Raw genomic sequence first — 24,651 nt, 5'->3', positions numbered from 1 at the left:
CCCCAAAAATGCCATTGTTAAGTAAAAAAATTGTAAGTTGAACCATCATAAGCCCATATGCTCCCTCAACTTATGATGGGGTATATCCAATAAACCCACTGTGAAGTTGAAAAATTGTAAGTTGAACCATTGTAAGTAAGGCATCATTAGACAGGTATTTGTGGAATGCATGGATGTTGAATGAGTGAGTGAATGAACATCCTGGTAAAGTTGGATGAGAAACAAATGAATCAATTTGTCTATTAAATATTCTGAAGTGGTTGCTGGACCTGGTGAGGACAGCCTTTGAGAACAGATTGTTAAATCTTCAGGAACTTGGGCAACCAGTTGTTAAACTGTTAGTAGCTTTGAGTTGGCCATGTGGGAGTATTTAGACCATGGAAATCAGCAAATACTATGACCAGGGCTCCTCCTCCTGTCCCACACCTCAGAGAGCTAGTTTATCAGTCACCACTAGATAAACCCAATCATGTGGGGGAAGAATGAAATCCATCTTAGGGCAGATGGAAGAAGGTGTTGTGGAGCTGTGTGTCTGGCTGCAATTGCTACAGTCACCACTGCTCCTACAAAATACCTACCCCACTGTTCCTGCTGCCTCCAAGGTACAAGTGTGGACAGTTGATACATGTGAAGTTGCATTCTAACCTTGAGGCTGGCTTTATTGGGATGTTTCAGTGTCTCGATGCTAGTGAGGCTGCCTGTCTGGCTCCTAACCCCAGGGTCAAGAGCTGGGCTGTATGTCCTCCTAAATGGGATCTTCTCCCTGTTCCCCCTCTTGGCAGGAGATGTCCCTCTCTGCAGGGAAGTCCCCATTGCCCCTCCCCACAAGCAGGCTGATTGATTTACTGCCCCCCTCATCCCAAAGCACGGTCCCCTCTCTTGACTGGATGCTTTTGTTTTCAGAGCTGTGTCTCCTTCATCATTTACTATTAATTCCTTTTTATATATAGCCAGTCTTTGGGTATGTTTGTTGTATAGCTTTTTAGTAGTTGCTCTAGGTGTTATACTTATTTATTATATTATATATAGTCTACTTAGCTTTCAAAGTCTACTGGCGCTGATATTTTACTAGTTAGAGTGAAGTGTAGAAACCTTGCTTCTCCTTATATCCTTTTACCCTCCTCATTGATAATGTAATTGTCTTAAACATTTCTTCTACATTTATTGAGAACTACTTTATGTGGTGTTATAATTTTTGCTTCAACTGTCAAATATATTTTTAAAAACTCAAGGGGACATTTTCCAATATTTTTTTCTACCATGTTCTTTCTTCCTTCCTGATGTTCCAAAATTCCCCCTTTTTTGTAAAAAAAAAAAAATCATATTCTTTCTGTTCAGAGAACTTCTTGTTGCCATTCTTATAGGGTAAGTCTGGTGACAAATTCTCTTAGTTTTCCTTCATCTGAGAATGTCTTGATTTCTCCTTTATTCTTAAAAGATATTTTCACTGTAAATATAGAATTCTGGGCTGAGAATTCTTTTCATTTAGCACTTGAAAATTGTTATGTCACTTTGTTCTGTCCTCCATGGTTTCTGATAAGAAATTTCTTGTCATTATAATCGTGTTTTTTTCCCTGTAGGTAATATTTTGTTTCTGTCTGACTGCCTACAAGTTTTTAGAAGTTTGACTATGATGTGTCTTGGAATGAATTTCTTTGCTTTGGGTTTATCCTGTTTGGGATTTGTTTTGCTTCTTCAATCTGTAAGTTTTGCCAAATCTGAGACATTTTAGCCATAATTTCCTTGAATACTTTTTCAGTCTCACTCTTTTTTTCCCTCTTTTTCTGGAATTCCAACGATACTAACGTTAGGTCTTTTATTATAGTCCCACACATCCTTGAAGTTCTGTGCATTTTTTTTCCAGGCTATTTTCTCTTTATTGTTTAGACTGAGTAATTTCTCTTGTTCTATCTCCAAGTTCACTGAGTTTTTACTCTGTTCTCTTCATTCTGTTGTTGAGCCCACTCATTGAGTTTTAAACATTTCAGTTATTGTATTTTTTTACTTCTAAAATTTCCAGTTGTTCCTCTTTATAATTTCTTTTTTTTTTTTCTGAAACTTTCTGTTTTGTTCATTTGTTTCATGTGTTCACAATTGCTCGTTGAAGCATTTTTATGATGGTTGCTTTAAGACCTTTGTCGGGCAAGGTGTGGTGGCTCACGTCTGTAATCCCAGTGTCTTGGGAGGCTGAGGTGGGAGGATTGCTTGAGCCCAAGAGTTCAAGACCAGCCTGAGCAATACAGTGAGACCCTGTCTCTACAAAAATAAAAAATAAAAATAAATAAAATAAAACCTTTGTCAGACAATTCTAACATCTCTGTCATCTTGGTGTTAACACCTGTTGATCATCTTTTGTCATTTAGTTTGAGGTCTTCCTGGTTCTTGGTATGGCGAGTGATTTTTAATTGAAACCTGGAATTTTGGATATTATAAGACTCTAGATATGATCTAAATCTTAGGTTTTACCCGGCCTCCTCTGACATCGCTATGGTAATTGAAGGTGATGTTGCCTGGTTACTTCCAGGTGGGAGTGAAAGTCCAGAGTCTTCATTTGGCCTCCTTTGACACCTCAGGCTGAGGAGAAGCTCCTTGTCACTGCTAAGCAGGGATGGGGTTCAGGCTTCTCACCAGGCCTCCACTCAAGCCTGGTTACTTCCAGGCGGTGGTGAGAGTCCAGACTCCCCACATGGTCCTCACCGAAACCATGGGGAAAGGGAGGCACCATTACTACCTGCTGGGGATGAAGGTCCCTGCTTCCCACTCAGCCTCCTCTGACACACCCTGGTTAGGGGTATTGGGGCACCTTGCTTTGGCCTGGCAAAAGTGGGTATCCAGGCTTCCCCACTTGCCTTTGCTGCCAGGGTTGGGAATGGGGGCCATTGTTTTGTCTGTGGTATTTGGCTGGAGAACAGTTATTGTCCAAAAGTTTTCTGTCTTGCCAGTCTGTTTCTTTCTCGGCCCTTTGGCTAGAAATAGCAGGTTTTTCTTGGGGCATTTTTTGGGCTGCATCCATTGGGGTTTTTGGGTTGCCAGCTTTTCCAATAGCAGTCTGGGATTTAAAGGTGAAAAAGAAAATCCAAGGAACTCCGTGCCCTGGTCATCCCTTTGGTCCTGAGGTTCTTAGCCAGTTTGCCTTCTTCTTTCTACCTTTTCAAATCTTCTTATATTTGCTTTAAATGTAACATTCAGGGTTTTCGTCGTACTTAGTGGGAAGAATAGGGAAAAGCGTCTCTACTCCATCTACCTAGAAACGGAAGTCCTCTAATCACTCTGAAGAAAGCAAGCAGTTTGGGTAGTTTTCTTAGACATTAGGCTTCGGACAAAGCTGAGAGACAGACCTGATTAATTCTATGATTAAAGCAAATATCCCCGATTCATGGGCACTAGAAGCTGTTATGCCAACTTCACATCCTACTGTGTATCATTATTGATGATGTCCACATGCTTCTCTGATTCATCTTTGTTCCCCAACCTCATCTCTCAGGGCTCAGCATAGTGTCAGGCATAAAAGATGTTCAAGCTTTAATAATAACAGTAATTGCTATTTATTAATTGCATATTATGTGCTGGGCATTTAATAAAAATATTTTGAAATTGTTTGAACAACCCTGTGAGGTAGATGTTATTATTCCCATTTTACAAGTGAGAATTACTAGGCTCAGAGAGGTTAAGGGAAGGAAGTGAGCCTGAGAGGGATTAAGTAGTCAACCAAAGTCTCCAGATGTGGCAGAGGTGTGAATTCAGGTTTGCCCCACTCACTGCTGTTGCTTTTTATGTCTAGCCAGCCTTTTGTTTTCATATTTTTTTGGAGACAGAGTCTCACTTTGTCACCCAGGCTGGAGTGCAGTGGCATGATCTCGGCTCACTGCAACCTCCACTTCCTAGTTCAAGAAATTCTCCTGCTTCAGCCACCCAAGCAGCTGGGAGTTCAGGCGTGCACCACCACACCTGGCTAACTTTTGTATTTTTAGTAGAGATGAGGTACCACCATGTTGGCCAGGCTGGTCTTGAACGCTTGACCTCAAGTGATCTGCCCACGTCAGCCTCCCAAAGGGCTGGGATTACAGGTGTGAGCCACCACACCAGCACTGGCAAGCCTTTTTAGATAGTCTACAGTAACCATGCTCAGGTCAGCCAGTGCCTGACTGGGCCAGAGACTGGGGCCCCCACACTACTATTTCTAAAAGAGAGGAGATAGTATGGGGATGCTGTCTGCAGCTGAAGACTTTATTTTCAGAAGAAGAAATCATACTGGTAGCAAAGGGGGTGCATTGTTGAATGTCTGGTAATTCTGGAGAGACGACTGCAAATTAAGAGCGCAGGCTCTGTAATCCCAGCACTTTGGGAGGCCAAGGTGGGAGTATCACTTGAGCCTAGGAGTTCGAGACCAGTCCCGGCAACATAGCAAGACCTGTCTCTAAAAAAAACAAAAACAAAAACAAACAAACAAACAGAAAAACAAACAGTGCAAACTCTGGAGTCAGAATTCCTGAGTCCAAATCCTGGCTGGGCCACTTAACTTGCTGTGTGGTCTTGGGCAAATTACTCAATTGCTCTGTGCCTCAGTCTTCTCATCAGTAAAATGGTAACAATAATAGTAGTACCTACATCATAGGGTGATTGTGAAGATTAAATGAATTGTTATACATACCACACTCAGAACAGTGCCTGGCACAAAGGGCATGCCCAGCAAAGACTGGCTATATATAAAAAGGAATTAATAGTAAATGATGAAGGAGACACAGCTCTGAAAACAAGAGCATCCAGTCAAGAGAGGGGACAGTGCCTTGGGATGAGGGAGGCAGTAAATCAATCAGCTGCTTGTGGGGAGGGGCAATGGGGACTTCCCTGCAGAGAGGGCACTTGGCCCAAGTCTTACAAGGCATGCAAGAATTAGCAAGGAAGGTGGCAGAAGGCACGGATCTTCTAGGCAGAGGCACTAGCTTGGGTGGAGACCCAGAAGCTGAAGAGCCTTAGACCTGAGTCCAGGATAAGGAGCCTTGGGGAAGGGAAGAAGCTAGGAAGAGACGGGAGGGAGGCCCAGGGGGAGGAGACCACTCTTTGCTGGGAGACCCGCTCCAGTGAGAGAGGCCTTGGCCTCCTCGGCTTCTCAGGCCTCAGCTTCTGCCCATCCCGCCAGCCCCAGGAACTCTGCCCCTCAGAGGCAGGGAGGAGATGTCAGATTTCTCCTCTGGCAGCTGAGGGAGCCCTCAGGAATTGTCACAGTCTCTGAGACTTACAGCCAGCTGGAGATCTCATTTCCCTAAGCATCAAGGCTACACTTTTTCCACTGTTAATAAAAGATGTGTTCTGGTGACACTTGAGTGGGAGTGAGATTCTGTTAGAGTGACAGGTGGCCGTTCTACCCCGCTGGCAGAAGGAGCCCAGCTTGGAGGGAGCAGGGAGAAAGGATTAAAAAAGCAGAGGCTGAGGGCCAGGCACGGTGGCTCACACCTGTAATCCCAGCACTCTGGGAGGCCGAGGCGGGCGGATCCTGAGGTCAGGAGATTGAGACCATCCTGGGTAATACGGTGAAACCCTGTCTCTACTAAAAATACAAAAAATTAGCTGGGCGTGGTGGCAGGCGCCTGTAGTCCCAGCTACTTGGGAGGCTGAGGCAGGAGAATCACTTGAACCTGGGAGGCGGAGGTTGCAGTGAGCTGAGATCGCGCCACTGCACTCCAGCCTGGGCGACAGAGCGAGACTCCATCTTAAAAAAAAAAAAAAGGAGGAGGCTGAGACGGAAGACAGCCCGGAGCTGAGCCTAGCTTCCACACTGTCGCTACCCACCACGTGGGACTATTTAAATTTGTTAAATTAATTTGTTATTTTATTATTTAATTGACAAGCGGGCCAGGTGTGGTGGCCCATGCCTGTAATCACAATACTTGAGGAAGCTGAGGTTGGAGGATCACTTGAGTCCAGGAGTTCGAGATCAGCCCGGGCAACATAGCGAGACCCTGTCTCCACAGAAAATTTAAAAATTAGCCAGGTATGATGGCATATGCCCATAGTCCCAGCTACTGGAGAGGTTGTGGCAGGAGGATCACTTGAGCCCAGAAATTCAAGGCCACAGTGAGCTAACATGGTGGACTGGACTCCAGCGTGTATATTTATGGTGTTCATGATATTTTGATATATGTATACATTATGAATTGCTAAATCAAGCTAATTAACATATGCATTGCCTCCCATACTTATTTCTTGTATGTGGTGAGAACACTTATAATCTATTCTTAGTAATTTTCAGGTATCCAATACATTGTTATTATAGTCACTATGCTATACATAAATTTAAGTTTAAATAAAAGCTAAAACAAAAAAATCAGTTTTTCAGTTACACTAATCTGTTTTAAGCACTCAGTAACCACATGTGGTAGAGGCTATGTGTTACACAGTGCAGATTTAGACTGATTTCCATCATTGCAGAAAGCTCTGGCGCTCAGCAGCACTGGCCTAAAGCATAGGCCTGGAGGCATTACCAGAAGGTGTTTTTTCTTGCAGCCTTATAGGAGGTGACGTAATAATTTGCGTGGGGTAAGCTTTGTTTTCCTTGTCAAGGTCTGCCCATTATTGGTGTAGCTAGATCTTTACTGTGCCTCTTGGGATAAATAGTGCCAAAATGTGGCTGTCAAACTGCTCTGCTTAATAAAGGGTGAGGAGTTTGACTTGAGGAATGAGGAAGCTCAGGTATGAGAGGAGCCAGAGAGCATGAGCTTCCTACAGAGGAAACGGGGGGGAGTGTCACCCCCAATGCTGTGGCAAAAAAACAGAGGGACCTTGGGGAAAATGGTCATGTTGGATAGGAACTTTTTAGCAGAAACTCAAAAAGTATGTAATATGACTGCTGCTGCTATTTCTTTTTTTTTCTTTTTTTTTTTTTTTGAGACAGAGTCTCCCTCTGTTGCCCAGGTTGGAGTTCAGTGGCATGATATCAGCTCACTACAACCTCTGTCTCCTGGGTTCAAGCGATTCTCCTGCCTCAGCCTCCCGAGTAGCTGGGACTACAGGTGCCTGCCACCACGCGCAGCTAATTTTTGTCTTTTTAGTAGAGATGGGGTTTCACCATGTTGGCCAGGCTGGTCTCAAACTCCTGACCTCAAGTGATCCACCCGCCTTGGCCTCCCAAGTGCTGGGATTACAGGTGTGAGCCACTGCGCCCAGCCTACTGTTATTTCAAAACTGCAGCAAAGACCCCAGAATCATCAAATGCTCTGTGCATCAGCCTTTTACATGGAAACCAAAGAAGTGGCTGAGTAGAAAACAGGAGTCGAGTGGCATGGGCAGGAGGCCTGCTGCCATTCGCAGAGTAATATTCATGCTGCGTGAGGGCCAGCTTGACCTTGTGCCAGGCAATGGGGATGTGACAGTGGCTCAGACAGACTCTCTCCCACTCACTGTGCAAATCACACGAGTGACAGTGTGTACACATGGAGAGATGCTGGGTGCTCCAGGAACATGAGAGAGAGCTGCTTTTGAGGAGGAGGGGATCTAGAAAGCTTCTGGAGGAAGGCATGTCTGTGTTGGGCTGTGAGGGAGGCACAGAAGCCACAAGATGAGGGCGGCATGGGACAAAAGGGGCAGCCAGGCAGGGGAAGGCATGGGCACAGGTCGGGAGTCCTCTAAGTCTTCCGTGGCTCCCCCTCCAGGGCCTGTGGTGCTGGCGAACAGCAGGGCTGCCTTGACTGTCATGGGGCTCCCTGAGTGCTGTGCTCCTTGCTGGAGCATCCCCCTTCACATCAAGCCCCTTTGGGGAAATGTGGAGGGAGGGACTCCCATTCCCATCAGAAGGAGCTGTGGAATCGGGTGGCCCTGGTTGGCCTGCAGCCTGCTCACCTGAGCTCTGTCAGCTTCTTTGTCATGGGCCAGGGCTTGCTCCGCATGGTGGCAATAAGCTTCTTTTTTTCTTCCACCTGCTCCAAGATCCGGGCCAGTTCCTCCTCAGACAGGGACTCCCCACCAGAGGCGCTGGAGGCCAAGGAGGATGATCTGGAGGCAGAGCCAGGGCAGAGGCAGAGGGGAGATGGAAAGGAGGTGGTGTCCTCAGGTGCTGTGGAGTGAGGAGGCGCCCACAGGCAAGATGGCACTCCTGCCCCCTGCTCAGAAGCCATCGGTGACTCCCATGGCCTGGCAGCAGAGGCCAAAATTCTATCCCGTAGCCCAGGGCCCCAGCGGGCTGCGTCCCCGTCCCCATCCACGTGCAGCTCAGTGTGCCCCAACAGAAATAGGACACAAGCCACTTGCTGTAACGTAAATTTTTCTAGTAGGCACCTTGAAGTGGTAAAAAGCAATGGATTAAAGCAATTTTAATAATATAGTTTATTTTATCAAATATATTAAAAACTGGAATTTAACCTGTAATCAATAGAAAATTATGAGAGATATTTCAGTCATTTAAAAAATACTGTCTTCAAGGCCGGGCGCGGTGGCTCAAGCCTGTAATCCCAGCACTTTGGGAGGCCGAGACGGGCGGATCACGAGGTCAGGAGATCGAGACCATCCTGGCTAACACGGTGAAACCCCGTCTCTACTAAAAAATACAAAAACTAGCCGGGCGAAGTGGCGGGCGCCTGTGGTCCCAGCTACTCGGGAGGCTGAGGCAGGAGAATGGCGTGAACCCGGGAGGCGGAGCTTGCAGTGAGCTGAGATCCGGCCACCGCACTCCAGCCTGGGCGACAGAGCCAGACTCAGTCTCAAAAAAAAAAAAAAAAAAAAAAAAAATACTGTCTTCAAAGGTCAGTATTCATTTTGTACTCACACTGCAAGGCTATTCAGATGTGAAACTTTCATCAGATATATTTAATCTGTATATTTCATAAGCTGATAGGTGAAAAAAGTAGATTTGCCCAAATTGTTTTAGACATACTTAAAAGATTCCCAATAACTGAATCAAGTAGCAAAATATTATTTTCCTTCGATATTTGTATCTGCATTGACAACAGTAGTTTTTCTTTTTGTAGAAGAACTGTTTTGGCTTCAAACTCAAATCAAATCAGTTTCAAAACTACATCTGCCCAAATTAAGTAAATTCACCAACGCTCATGTCAACTCAGTGGTATTAACATTGAGTTACAATTAAATGAGAAATGCGGTTCCTCAGGCACACAGGCCACATTTCAAGTGCTCGGCAACCACATGTGGCTAGTGGCTGTCATATTGGACAGCAGGGCTGTGGAGAATTTCCAGCTGGGGACCTCCCCATCTCCCAGATAATACTATGTGCTCAATTGTCCCAAAATCCAAGTGTCTGTGTGTGCTCCTTACAGCCTCCAGCCTATTCTGACTCCTTTAGTGATAAAAATAGTGACTCTCAGCCGAGCGAGACAGCGCCCAATCGGGTAGGTAAAGAAAAGGACTAAGGAAGGGTTATGGCTGGGCAGCCTGAGTGTGTTTCATAAATGGCAGTATCAGGGTGTGGGCTTGGGTTACTGCAGGTTTTAGAGACAGGTTTGCAGCAGTCTCGGGGTGTTTTATCTTCTGATTAACTCCTGGGGAGCAAAGCAGAAGTTTGGGATGCCCTTAAAGGTTGAAAAGCCTAGAACACCGAGTTTTGTTTTTTTTTTTTTTTTGCCGTACTTCATGCACGCCCAATCAATGATAGCTGCCTTTGAGTCTCTGCATAGGGTATTCCCACCGTTTGGGGGGTTGGGCATTCAGTCATTGCTATTCACATTCCACCTGTTCTTCAAAGCCTCACTGAGATGTTCACCTTCTCCATGGAGGAACCCTGAAGGCCCAGCACCCCAGGAATTCAGCGCTCCGTCAAGTCCCGTCTTGCATGCATATTGCTTTTCTGCCTTGTCTTAGGATTACCAGTGCCTATGTCTTATCTCCTGTGCCACACTGTCAGTATCTAGGCAACAGGAACTGAACGTTTTCATCTCTCTAATGCCCTGGCATGGCCCTCAGCTGAAAATGACGAATGAGTCTGTGGCCCATTGGGATGGTACAGGCTCCCTCTAAAGTTCAGGACACCCAGGGCCCATCAACGGGGCATTCACGTTACTTTTAAATGGCCAAGGGCACTATGCACCCTTTACCTCTTTAGTTCATGTCTGGGATGAACATGGTTGGCATGGTGACAGAAAAAAAATCAGTGGCCTTGTTTAAGAGCCTCTCTGTAAAGGTGGAGAGGAAGGTGGAGCACCCAACTGAGGCTGTGGGCAAAGAGGATTTGCTACAAACCACCGGGAAAGAACGTCAACTCTTCACCATAATCCTAATATTCCCAACTCTTGCAAAAGCCTTCCTACTCCTATCACAAGGAATTCTTAAAACAATCTGAGCAACGAATAAGGCATCTATTATCCTCAATGATTGAAAAAGCGAGGCAAAGAGAGAGACAGCTACTAAAATTGATAGCAAAAACATGAACCCCAAATCTTCACTTTCTGATGCCATAAGCTGGCCCTGTCCACTAACCCACACGTGCTAGTTGGTGCTAATGGTAATGGAACAAAGGAGGCAAAACAAATAAAACCTCCAAGCTCCAGAATTTCAGAGCTGGTAGCATCCTTGAAGGTCTCCTAGACAGTGCCACGTTTCCGGAATAGGAAGCTGGCCCAGATCCGGAATCCGGAAAGAGGTGTGCTTAAGCCCTCGGATGGTTCCTGAATGCAATTTTGTTCATGTCTCTCAGCTCCTCCTCTTCAAGAGCTGGGGTAAGTCACCAGCTGAAATTCAGGGGACGCGGGGTCTTGTCCCACCCTGCTGCCCTGTCACCTCACCACCCGCGCCCCACTTCACCAGTGTGCCATGAGACACTGGAGTGGAGAGCCCGTGGGCACTCCTCGTGCGAGGACCTGCGACCTTCATCCCGGTTCTGGGATAAAGAACCCACCGCAGAGCGGGGCAGTGGTAAGGGCTGGGAGACGCGGAAGCCAGAGCGAGGGCACGGGCTGCCTCTCACCAGGGAGGAGGACATCAGCCCCTCATGGGGGCAGGAGAAGGGCCGCGAAGGAGCGGGAGCGCGCGGAGCCAGCGCGCAGGATCGGAGCCACAACACACCTGGGTTTCTTCTGCCGCTTCGACTTCTCCTTCCTCGGAATCTCCTTTTCCTTCTTTGGGGCTGCTGTCTGCTCCTTGAAGGAAGCCCTCTCGTCCCGCTTTCTCCTCCCCTGGCAGGTCCTCTCTGCCTTGCTCCGCTCCTGTTCCCCCAGCTCTTCTCCGTGTCTCCTGCGCCCTGTTTGCTTCCTCCGGGGAGACCCTGGGCTTGGGCTGCCCCCAGCACGCTCCTTCTGGCTTCGCTGAGCTCTGCGCCTGCCGGGAGTCCCCTCGGCTTTGAGAGCCCGCTTGCTCGAGGATCTCCTTCCCAGCCTGTCACCTGCAGGGGCAGGAAATGGACAGTTCTGGTTCCAACGGCCTCAGGCCCAGGAAAATGTCCCTGGCCGTGAGAAATCAAACGTCCAAGATGATTATGAGAGCTTGTGAGCTCTGCGGGGCTCAGAACAGGACACCCCAAAATATGGCAACTTGGTATATTGAGTATTTTAAGCCGAAGGAAACTAAGAAAACTGCAGAAGCAGGAAGGTCACTCTCTGGACTTCTCCCTCCCTTCTCCCTTGAACACCTCCTGTGACAGGTGTCCTGCCGTATACCCAAGGAAAGGAAAGTCACACAGAGAGGCCAAGAGGAATCTGAACAAACAGACCTTGCTACTTTCATACCCTTTTGTCCTGCAATCATACTTCTGCACAAATGTCCATAAAAATATAGTTTTTCCTGTATATTTGGGTCTTCATTTCTGAAGGCTCGTGTGTCCCCTAATACTTACATTAAATAAAATTGGATGCTTTTCTCTTGTTAATCTGTCTTTTGTTATTGCGGCCTCAGCCACAAACCTTGCAAAGGCTAGGGAAAGAAATCTCTTCTCCCTCAAGGTCCAAAGGCCACCTATTTTGAAAGCCTCTGGTCTGGGTGAGAATGACTGCCTTGGTTGGGGCACATTTTCATGAGTTTTACCTCCAGGAGCCCTACTGAATTTCACTGTGAGGTCAGGAGTTGGAGACCAGCCTGGCCAACATGGTAAAACCCCATTTCTACTAAAAATACAAAAATTACTGGGCATGGTGGTGCGCGCCTATAATCCCAGATACTTGGGTGACTGAGGCAAGAATCGCTTGAACCCGGGAGGTGGAGGATGTAGTGAGCCGAGATCATGCCATTGCACTCCAGCTGGGGTGACAGAGCCAGACTCTGTCTTTAAAAAAAAAAAAAAAAATTAGCTTCGTGCGGTGGCGCATGCCTGTGGGGATTGAAGGAAAATTCCCTGATGCTTCTGGCAGGAAAAACAACAAGTTTGAAATATGCCCAGAGCATTCTGATCTTAACAAAGGTCTGCCCTTAAGGGAAACTGTTTTGCCGAAGTGAGCCTAGCTGACTGGAGTTTGACCGGAGCATAACTGACCTGGGGAAAGAAAAGTACCCACCTCTAGTCCCTTCAGGTTTTCCTGTCTCACCTGAGGTGAGGAAGGAAGCTGAGAAGCATTTGTGAAGGTCACAGTCCAGGGGCACGGGCTCACTAAAAGACTGAGATATAATTATAGAACTATAGAACATTTTTTCTCCCCCCTATACCTTACCACCACATCAATAGGACCCCTGTATAATGTCAGGGGTTTATAACAGAAAGAACTGCAAGGCTCAGATTCTATTTAAGAAGGAGTTTTGAAGGAAACCCTAAATGAATAGAGAAAACAGTAGCAAGGGCTTTAGGGGAGATTGAATCATCTGACACCTACAACTACAGCAAACGGTAAACATAGCCTAACTCCTATCCTGTTAAACATAACACTTCACATTAATGGCATATTCACTGAAGTTCCTTTTTTCTAGCACATCACACTCAGTTTCAACAAAAAAAATGACAAGGTATACTAGAAGGCGAAAGACATAATTTGAAGAGACAGAGCAAGCATCAGAACCAGACTCAGCTATGACAGAGATTTGGTGGGAATTCTAAATAACTGATTAGGCCGGGTGCAGTGGCTTATGCCTGCAATCTTCCCACGTTGGGAGGCTGAGGCGGGTGGATCATCTGAGGTCAGGAGTTGGAGACCAGCCTGGCCAACATGGTGAAACCCCATCTATACTAAAAATACAAAAATTAGCTGGGCGTGGTGGTGCACGTCTGTAATTCCAGCTACTTGGAAGGCTAAGGAAGGAGAATTGCTTGAACCCGGGAGGTGGAGGTTGCAGTGAGCCGAGATTGCACCACTGCACTCCAGCCTAGGCGACAAGAGCAAGACTCCATCTGAAGAAAACAAAAATAAAAATAACTGATTAATATGTTACCAGATCTCATGGAAAAAATGGACAACATGCAAGAACAGATGAGTAATATAATCAAAGAGATTGAAACTCTAAGAAACAATAAAAAAGAAATGGTAAAAACCAAAAACACTGTAATAGAAGTAAAGAACACCTTTGATGGGCTCATTAGTAGACTGGTCACAGTCAAGGAAAGAGTCAGTGGGCAGAGGATATGTCAATAGAAACTTCCCAGACTGAAAGCAAAAAGAAAAGAAATTTCAGAGATGGAACAAAATATCCCCAAACTGTGGGACAATTTCAAAAGGAGTAACATATGCATAATGGGAATGCCAGAAAGCAAAGAGAGAAAGGAAGAGAATAAATATTTGAATTAATGAGTGCTAAGACTTTTCTAATATTAATGACAAACACCAAACTACACATCCAGAAAGCCCAGAGAACATCAAGCAGGATAAATGCCAAAAATCTCCACCAAGGCATATCGTATTCACACTGCAGAAAACCAAAGACAAAGATAAAATCTTGAAAAAAGCTGGAGGAAAAAACTCACCTTACCTATTGGTACAAAGATAAGAATTACACTAGATTTCTCTCTAGAAACTGTGCAAGTAAGAGAGTACAGTGATATATTTAAAGTGTTGAAGGAAAAAGAAAAAAGCACAGAATTCTGTATCCATCAAAACTATCCTTCAAAAGTGAGGAAGATAGACTTTCTCAGACAAACAAAAATGGAGATAATTTGTTGTCAGTAGACCTGCCTTGCAAAAAAAGGTTTTATTTTATTTTCATTTAGAGACAGGGGCCTTGTTGCCTAGGCTGGAGTGCAGTGGTGCCATCATAGCTCACTATAACCTTGAACTGCTGTGTTCAAGTGATCCTCCTGCCTCAGCCTCCCAGCTAATCAAAAAACAATTTTTTTTTAGAGATGGGGTATCACTATCTTGCCCAGGCTGATCTCAAACTCCTGGCCTCAAGAGATTCTCCTGCCTTAGCCTACCAAAGTGCTGGGATTACAGGCATGAGCCACCCTGTCCAGCCCCTCAAAATGTTAAAGGAGGTTCTTCAGAGGGAAGGAAAATGACATAGGTAAGAAACTTGGATTTACATAAAGGAAGAGCATTCAAGAAGGAATAAATAAAGAAAAAATAGGCTGGACCTGGTGGTTCACGCCTGTAATCCCAGCACTTTTGGAGGCCAAGGAGGGTGGATCACGAGGAGTTCGAGACCAGCCTGGCCAAGATGGTGAAGCCCCATCTCTACTAAAAATACAAAACTTAGCCAGGCATGATGGCACGTGCCTGTAATCCCAGCTACTGGGGAGGCTGAGGCAGGAGAATCACTTGAACCTAGGAGGTGGAGGTTGTAGTGAGATGAGATCGCACCACTGCACTCCAGCCTGGGTGACACAGCAAAGCTCCGTCTCAAAAATAAATAAACAAACAAATAAATAAATAAAATCCTTCTTTTTAAATTCATAACTGACCTAAAAGATAAGGGTTTGTTTAGGATAATAATAGCAACAATATGTTGGATAATCACAGCTCATGGATAAGCTAAATGAATTAAAGCAACGTCAAAGAGACGGGAGGGAGACACTGGGAATAACCTATTATAAAGTACCTGCACTACCCATGAAGAGGTATAGTGTTATTTAAAAGTGGACTTGAATTAGTTAGAAATGCAAATTATAGAACAAACCCTTTTTAAAAAGTAACAAGGAAGCAAAATTAATATGCTAACAAAGGAGAAAAACTGGAATCATATTAAATGCTCAGTCAAAACCGCAAAAGGCAGAAAAAGAGTGGAAGATAAAAATAGGAACAAAGAACAAGGACATCAAAGAGAAGACAGCAACAAATATGGTAAACATTAACCCAACTGTATCAATAATCATTTTACGTGTAAATAATCTCAGTACACCAACTAAAGAAAGAGATTGTCAGAGAATTGATCAAAAACCAAGACCCAAGTATATGTTGTCTATAAGAAACCCACTTTAAATATAAACACACTTATAGATTAAAAGTAAAGGGCAGAGAAAGATAACCGTGTTAACCCTGATCAAAAAAAAAAAAAAAAAAAGCTAGAGTAATTTCAGACAAAGCAGTTTTCAGAGCAAGTAAAATTATCAGAGATAAAGAAGGGCAAGACCAGGTGTGGTGGTTCATGCCTGTAATCCCAGCACTTTGGGAAGCAGAGGCAGACAGATCGCTTGAGCCCAGGAGTTTAAGACCAAAAAATAAAAAATAAAAAATAAAAGGAACGAGCATTACAAAAGGGTCAATTCTCCAAGAAGATATACAATACTTAAAGTGTATGCACCTAACAACAGAGTACCAAAATACATGTGGCAAAAACACAATAGAACTGCAAGGAGAAAGACTGGGCTCGGTGGCTCACGCCTGTAATCCCAGCACTTTGGGAGGCCAAGGTGGCTGAATCACCTGAGGTCAGGTGTTCAAGACCAGCCTGGCCAACATGGCGAAACCCCATCTCTACTGAAAATACAAAAATTAGCTGGGCATCATGGCGCATGCCTGTAATTTCAGCTACTTTGGAGGCTGAGGCAGGAGAATGGCTTAAGCCCAGGAGGGCGAGGTTGCAGTGAGGAGAGATGGCACCATTGTACTCCAGCCTGGGTGACAGAGTGAGATTCCATCTCAAAAAACAAAACAAAACAAAACAAAACAAACAAACAAACAAACAAAAAAGACTGCAAGGAGAAATAGACCAATTCACTACTCTAGTTGGAGACTTTAATATTCTTCTATCAACCATTGGCAGAGCCAGCAGGCAGAAAATAGTAAGGACATGGTTGAACTGAATACCACTGTTAATCAATTGGATTAAATTAATATGTATAGAACATATCAGCCAACGACAACAGATTCTTCTCCAGCTCATATGGTACATGCACCAAAATAGACCATATCCTGGACCATAAAACACACCTTAACAAATTTAAGAGAAGAGATATCATACAATATACTCTCTCAGATCATAACGGAATTAGACTAGAAATCTATAACAGAAAGATAACTGGAAAATACCAAAATATTTGGAGATAAAACAGCACACTTCTGAATAACACATAGGTCAGAGAAGCCTCAAAAGAATGAAAAAATGGGCCGGGCGCGGTGGCTCAAGCCTGTAATCCCAGCACTTTGGGAGGCCGAGGCGGGCGGATCACGAGGTCAGGAGATCGAGACCATCCCGGCTAACACGGTGAAACCCCGTCTCTACTAAAAAATACAAAAAACTAGCCGGGTGCGGTGGCGGGCGCCTGTAGTCCCAGCTACTCGGGAGGCTGAGGCAGGAGAATGGCGTGAACCCGGGAGGCGGAGCTTGCAGTGAGCTGAGATCCGGCCATTGCACTCCAGCCTGGGCGGCAGAGCGAGACTCCGTCTCAAAAAAAAAAAAAAAAAAAAAAAAAAGAATGAAAAAATGTTTTGGACTACATTTAAATGAAAATACAACTGATCAAAATTTATGGGATGCAGCAAAAGCAGTGCTTAGAAAGAAACTCATAGCACTGAATGCATGTATTGGAAAAGAAGAAAGATCTAAAATCAATAAGCCAAGCTTCTACTGTATAAAACTAAAAAAGAGCAAATTATATCCAAAGTAAGCAGAATAAAAGAAATAATAAAAATTAGAGCAGAAATCAATGAAATTGAACACAAGAAAATGATGGAGAGAAGCATGAAATCATAGAGTGATTCTTTGAAAAGACTGATAATATTGATGACCCTCTAGCCAGGCCAACCAAGAACAAAGGTGAGAAAACATACATTATTTATCAATTTATTTTTGATACAGGGTCTTGCTCCGTTGCCCAGGCTGGAGACTTAAATTATTCATATCAGAAATAAAAGAGGGATCATCACCATTTATCTCAAGGACATTAAAAAGATAATAAAGGAGGCTGGGCATGGTAGCTCATGCTGTAATCCCAGCACTTTGGGAGGCCAAGGAGGGTGGATCACCTGAGGTCAGGAGTTTGATACCAGCCTGGCCAACATGGTGAAGCCCTGTCTCCACTAAAAATACAAAAAATTAGCCAGGCGTGGTGGCGGGTGCCTGTAATCCTAGCTACTCGGGAGGCTGAGGCAGGAGAATAATGTGAACCCAGGAGGCGGAGGTTGCAGTGAGCTGACATCATGCCATTGTATTCCAGCCTGGGCAACAAGAGCAAAACTCTGTCTCAAAAAAAAAAAAAAAGGATAACAAAGGAGTATTGCGAACAACTTGATGCCTATAAATTTGCTGGCTCAGATGAACTCGACAAATTCCTGGAAAAACACAATCTACCAAAACTCACACAAAGCCAAACAGGTAATCTGAATAGGCCTATATTTATCAAAGAAATTGTCTTGACAATTAGTAGCCTTTTAAGTAGAAAACATCAGGCCTGGATGATTCCACTGGTGATGTTATCAAATGTTTAAAAAAGAAATGGTACAATTTTTTTTTAACATTTCTTCCAGAAAATAGAAGCAGACAGAACACTTCCTAACTCATTTTACGACACCAGCATTACTCTAGAACAAAAACCAGACAAAAATGTCACACAAAACAGACTTGTATCTCTTATAAACATAGATATAAAAATCCTTAATAAAATAGAAAATTGAATTCAAGAACATATAAAAAGAGTTGTATACCAAGGTCAAGTGGGATTTAGTCCAGGCATGCAAGACTGGCTCAACATTAGAAAATCAATTGATGAAATCCATCATATCAACAGCTAATGAAAAACAATCACAGGATCATATCAATAGATGCAGAGAAAACATTAAAAAAACGACACTCATTCATGATTTAAAAAATTATCAGCAAACTAGAAGTAGAGGGGATAATTCCTCAACCTGATGAAGAATTGCTACAAAAACCCTACAACTAACATCATACTTAATGGTGAGAAACTAGATGCTTTTCCCCCAAGACTGGGAACAAGACAAGGATGTCTCCTGTCACCTATTCAGCACTGTGTTGGAAGTCCTAGATAATGCAGTAAGACAATAAAAGGATATTAACAGTAGACTAAATGGGAACAAAGAAATAAAACCATCTTTGTTCACAGATAGCATAATTGTCTATGTAGAAAATCTCAAAGAATTGACAAAAACAAAACAAAACAAAACAAACCACAAGAACCTCCTAGAACCAATAAGCCATTTTGTAACAAGGGTGCAGGATACAAGGTTAATATGCAAAAGTCAATTGCTCCTATATGCCAGCAATGAACAATTGAAATTTAAAATTAAAACCACAACACCATTTATATTAGAACTAAAAAAGTGAAATACTTGGCAGGGCACGGTGGTTCATGCCTGTAATCCCAGCACTTTGGGAGGCCAAGGCAGATGGATCAGTTGAGGTCCGGAGTTCCAAATCAGCCTGGCCAACATGGTGAAACCACGTCTCTACTAAAAATGCAAAAATTAGCTGGGTATGGTGGCACAAGTCTGTATTCCCAGCTACGTCAGAGGCTGAAGTGGGAAGATCCCTTGAACTCATGAGGCAGAGGTTGCAGTGAGCCAAGATTGTGCCACTGCACTCCAGCATGGGTGACAGAACTCTGTCTCAAAAACAAACAAACAAACAAAACTTATGTATAAATGTAACAAAATATGCGTAAGAGCTATATGAAGAAGACTGCAAAATTCTGACGAAAGAACTCAAAAACTTAAATAAATGAATGTTCAATGGAATGAACATGGAACATTCATGAATAAGAAGACTCAACATTATTAAAATGTCAGTTCTTCCCAGCTTTCTCTACAGAGTTAATGCGATATCAGTCAAAATCCCAGGAAATTATTCTGTGGATATTGATAAACTGATTCTAAAGTGTTTGTTTATTTGTTTAGACACAGGGTCTCATTCTGTTGCTCAGGCTGGAGTGCAATGGCACGAAAATAGCTCACTGGAACCTCAAACTCCTGGTCTCAAGCAATCCTCCCACTTCAGCTTCCCAAATAGCGGGGTCTACAGGTGCACACTAACCATGACCAGCTAATTATATATATATATATATATATTTTTTTTTTTTGGTAGAGAAACAGTCTCTATATTGCCCGAGTTGTTCTCAATGCCCTGGGATCAAGCAATCCTCCCAGTTTGGCCTCCCAAAGTGCTGGGATTATAGGTGTGAGTTACTGCACCTGGCCCTGATTCTAAAGTTTGTATGGAAAGGCAGAAGACCCAGAATATCCAACACAATCCACATCAAGACTATAAAGCTCTACTTCATTCACATCAACACTATTACAGTGATTAAGACAGTGTGATACTGGTGAAAGAGAATTAGATCAATGGGACAGAATAGAGAGCTCAGAAATAGACCCACACAAACACAGCCAACCTTTGACAAAGGAACAAAGAAAATACAATGGAGAAAGGATAGTTTTTTCAACAAATTGTGCTGGAACAACTGGACACCCATAGGCCAAAACCAAAAATCTAGATACAGACCTTATGCCTTTCACAAAAATTAACTCCAAATGGATCATAAACCTAAATGTAAAACACAAAGCTATAAAACCGTAAAAGACAACAAAGGAGAAAATTGAAATGACCTTCGATTTGGCAATGACTTTTAAAATACCACACCATAAATGAAAACAAAAACAAAAACCAAGAATAAAATACAATACCAAAAGCATAATCCATTAAAGACAAAAACTGATGTTTTACTTCATTAAAATTAAAAACTTCCACTCTGCAAAAGACACTGTTAAGAGAATTATTTTAAAAAGCCACACACTAGGAGAAAATATTTGCAAAACATGTATCTGACAAAGGACTTGTATCCAAAATACACACATTAAAATTCAAGAATAAGAAAACACACAATTAAAAAATAGAGAAAATATCTGAACAGACATCTCATCAACGAAAGTATACAGATGGTAAATAGGCATATGAAAAGATGCTCGACATGGTATGTCATTAGGGAACTGTGAATTAAAACGCCAATGAAATACTATTACACACTTATTGGCAACACAAAATGCTATAAAAAATGTAGAACAACAGGAACTCTCATGTATTGCTAGTGAGGATGCAAAATGGTACAGCTACTTTGGAAAACAGTATGGCAGTTTCTTACAAAACCAAACATAGATTGACCATAAAATCCAGCATTTGCACTCCTAGGTGTTAACCCAAATGAGCTGGAATTTATGTCCCAAAACAAAAGCCTGCACACAAATATTTACAGCTGCCTTATTCATAATTATCAAAATGTGGAAGCAACTAAGATGTCCTTCAATAGGTGAATGCATAAACCAACTGTGGTCATAAATACAATGAACTATTACTCGGTGATGAAATGAACTTTCAAGCGATGAGGAGACATGAGGGAAACTGAAATGCATATTTCTAAGTGAAAGAAGGTAATATGAAAAGGTTATATGCTGTATGATTGTAACTATACAGCATTCTGGAGAAAGAGAACACTCTAGAGACAGCGGAAAAAATGATCAGTGGTTGCCGAGGGTTCAGCAGGAGGGAGAGGGGGTTGAATAGGTGGGCCACAGGATATTTTGGGGGCATATTATTCTGTATCATACTGTGATGATGGATACATGATTTATTATGCATCTGTCAAAATCTATGGAATGTACAAAGAGTTAACTCTAGTGTAAAATATGCGCTTTAGTTAATAATGTATCCGTATTGGCCCATCAGTTGTTAACAAATGCAGCACACCCAATACGACATGCTAGGAGAAACATTGGGCGAGGGGAGGAAAGAAGGTTGTACATGGAAACTCTATGTAATTTTTTTAAATTTTAATTTCTGTTTTTTTGAGACAGGGTCTTGTTCTGTCACCCAGGCTGGAGTGCAGTGGCACAATCTCAGCACACTACAGCCTCTGCCTCCCACGCTGAAGTGATCCTCCTGCCTCAGCCTCCCAAGCAGCTGAAACTATAGGCATGCGCCACTGCACGGAGCTATTTTTTTTTTTTTTTTTTTTTTTTAAGACAAGAGTCTGGCTCTGTTGCCCAGGCTGGAGTGCAGTGGTGCAATCTCGGCTCACTGCATCCCCTGCCTCCAGGGTTCAAGTGATTCTCTTGCCCCAGCCACCGAGTAGCTGGGATTATAGGTACACACCACCATGCCCAGCTAATTTTTGTATTTTTTTTTTTTTTGAGACGGAGTCTCGCTCTGTCTCCCGGGCTGGAGTTGCAGTGGCCGGATCTCAGCTCACTGCAAGCTCCGCCTCCCGGGTTCACGCCATTCTCCTGCCTCAGCCTCCCGAGTAGCTGGGACTACAGGCGCCGCCACCTCGCCCGGCTAGTTTTTTGTATTTTTTAGTAGAGACGGGGTTTCACCATGTTCACCAGGATGGTCTCGATCTCCTGACCTCGTGATCCACCCGTCTCGGCCTCCCAAAGTGCTGGGATTACAGGCTTGAGCCACCGCGCCCGGCCAATTTTTGTATTTTTAGTACAGACAGGGCTTTACCATGTTGGCCAAGCTGGTCTCCAACTTCTGACCTCAGGTGATCTGCCCACCTTGTCCTCCCAAAGTGCTGGAATTACGGGCACGAGCCACTGCACCCGGCCAAAACTCTACATAATTTCTGCAAAATTTTTCTCTAATCCTAAAACTGCTGTAAAAAATGAAGTCTATTTTTTAAAAATGAAATGATTACTGAATGAAATGCTCTGAGGAAACTCAAGGGTAAGTTTTTCTGAAGATAAAGGAGTTGCAAACTGTAGAAGGATAGGAAAAATATTTTTCCTCTTTGGCTGGAGTGCAGTGGCGTGCTCTCGGCTCACTGCAACATCTGCTCCCCAAATTCAAGGGAATCTTCTGCCTCAGCCTCTCAAGTAGCTGGGATTACAGGCATGTGCCACCATGCCTGACTAATTTTTGTATTTTCAGTAGATACAGGGTTTCACTGTGTTGGCCAGGCTGGTCTCAAACTCCTGACCTCAAGTGATCCGCCCACCTTGGCCTCCAAAAGTGCTGAGATTACAGACGTAAGCAACCATGCCTGACTGAAAAATATTCTTTAAAAAAGTCATCAACAACAATGACAACAAAATAAAAGAACTCATTTAATTAGCTGAAAAGATATTAAGTGCTTAGGCTGGGCGCGGTGACTCATGCCTATAATCCCAGCACTTTGGGAGGCTGAAGAGGGAGAATAATTTGAACTTAGGAATTCAGGACCATCCTGGGCAACATAGTGAGATCCTGGCTGTACAAAAAAACTAAAAATTTAGCCAGGCATAGTGGTAAGTGCTGGTAGTACTAGCTACTCGGGAGACTGAGATAGCAGGATTGCCCAAGTGAGCTGTGAGGGCACCAGTGTACTCCAGCCTGAGTAACAGAGCAAGACCCTGTTTCTAAACAAATGCAAAAACAAAAAAACCAAAAAACACAAATAAATTTTTAAAATCCTGGAAATCAGGTAAAAATTTGGCAAATGAACTAATTTATTATGTTTAATTTAATAAAAACCACTATGCCTTCTTTGGTTTTTCAGCATTAAGTAAAAGACTAGCTTACATTTTTAATTCTACTTGAATATGCTGTTTCTAGACTTACATAGGTTCCTTGCTAATCTAAAATGCTGATGTGTGACAGTTGACAATTTTCCATCCTCCCAGTTTGTTCTGTGAAACAGAAGATCCTTTGGTTAAAAGTTATAATTAAATGACACTCTATTACGATCAATCTTGATAGAGAGGTACAACTTTGTATGCAAAGTAACAAAATGTGTTTTTGTTAAGAAAAAAAGAACAGTTTTGTCCTGAAGTAAAATGCCTAGTTGTTCCAGAGTAGTAAAGACATCTGTGAAGGACAAAACCCAAATGGAAATAGGAAATAGCAGAAGGTTTGCAGAAAGGAAATTTTATTTAAGATAATAAAGCTTCTTCACTTATGAAAGAGTTAAGGTTCTTAGCGGGTGATCACCTTACCTTCTATGCTTGTTTTTAAATATTTTAAATGTTTTATCGCCACTTTCAAATGAGTAGCCAAATGTTATTCCTGTGTTCAATTCTCCAGACAATTTTGTTTGTTTTCAAGATTGACTCTCAAATGAAGTTGAATAACCTTCAGAATACCTTTTTACCTAGACTACCTTTGAGATTTCCCAGAGGGCCCCTAGAAGGCCACAAGACTTATTCTTTCACCTTATTTAAAATACAGGAGCCAGAAACAATTAGGATGATTTGATACATTGTTGTTAGGATTTTGCGGGAAGCTTGTCAGATCAGAAGAGATGCTTAGCCTTCTCTAGGTTAACTTGTGTAGGTAAAATGTTCAAACATTTCAGCAACTATATGTTCTATATTCAGAGATTTGTTAATTCCTCCATTGTCTATGGTCTGTTTGCTTTCGTTAGAGTCCTGGTGGTGCTCTGCCTGATGTTAGACAACGGTGGAATCCTCAGTCATAATTCAGTTATCATTTAAAATGTTTATTTGGACACAATGTTTCCTCTTTAATTTGAATCTAGCCTCCTTCAGGCCAGTGCTTTTCTATTGGAGATGCACATCAGACATATCTATGGACTTTTATTAAAATGTAGATGTTTAGGACCTACTCCATACTTACTTACTGAATCTTTTTACTTGACATTCTTCATATAGTCTTGATATATTTTTCTTATATGTTTGATATTTTCTTGGTATGTCATGTACATTATGTTTTTAGATAATTATATGTTATACTTCAAGATTTTTTCTCTGTAAAAATTATGGTTATCCATCTTTATAAATTAGATATAGTGTACATTATCTGTTAAAACATGCTTAATCATTATAGACATTTTACCCAAAGCTTTTAGAATGCCTTCATTGTTTGTTTTGCATGCTATGGAAGCATCCAAATTTTCCTGTCAGTTTCATTGTTATGAAATGTTTCACTTTTGAAAGTTTTCAGGAATAAGTTACCCTCAACCGGTTTAAGTCTGTGTCACCTACAGATACTATTTGTTTTGCCTCCAATGCTTTCTTAAACCCTCCAGAGTTTTTGTCTTCAACAAAGAACTATTTCAGAACCCTAGTTGGAAGGACTCTGTTAGGTAACGACTAACATGCTGGCGAAACTCTTAAAGAGTTGATCAGGTCCTTCAACTCAAGAGACATAAACCGGCCGGGCGCGGTGGCTCAAGCCTGTAATCCCAGCACTTTGGGAGGCCGAGACGGGCGGATCATGAGGTCAGGAGATCGAGACCATCCTGGCTAACACGGTGAAACCCCGTCTCTACTAAAAAAATACAAAAAACTAGCCAGGCGAGGTGGCGGGCGCCTGTAGTCCCAGCTACTCGGGAGGCTGAGGCAGGAGAATGGCGTAAACCCGGGAGGCGGAGCTTGCCGTGAGCTGAGATCCGGCCACTGCACTCCAGCCTGG

The 24,651-nt window shown here is 43.1% G+C and overlaps 1 protein-coding gene across 1 annotated transcript in view; it reads right to left on the bottom strand.

Annotated features, from left to right (window-relative positions):
* TMC2 (transmembrane channel like 2) overlaps positions 1-24,651 on the bottom strand; it is a 104,219-nt gene that overhangs the window by 69,725 nt on the left and 9,843 nt on the right. Inside the window, exons 3-4 of the mRNA XM_025399899.1 lie at positions 11,008-11,323; positions 7,837-7,989 (exon numbers count right to left, since the gene is read on the bottom strand). Coding sequence (XP_025255684.1) covers positions 7,837-7,989; positions 11,008-11,323 — 469 coding nt within the window. The remainder of the gene's footprint in view (positions 1-7,836; positions 7,990-11,007; positions 11,324-24,651) is intronic.

This window comes from Theropithecus gelada, chromosome 10 (genome assembly GCF_003255815.1).
Source record: "Theropithecus gelada isolate Dixy chromosome 10, Tgel_1.0, whole genome shotgun sequence".
NCBI lineage: Eukaryota > Metazoa > Chordata > Mammalia > Primates > Cercopithecidae > Theropithecus > Theropithecus gelada.
The sequence above is the reverse complement of the archived record's forward strand: the minus strand, read 5'-3'. Positions and strand labels throughout refer to the sequence as shown.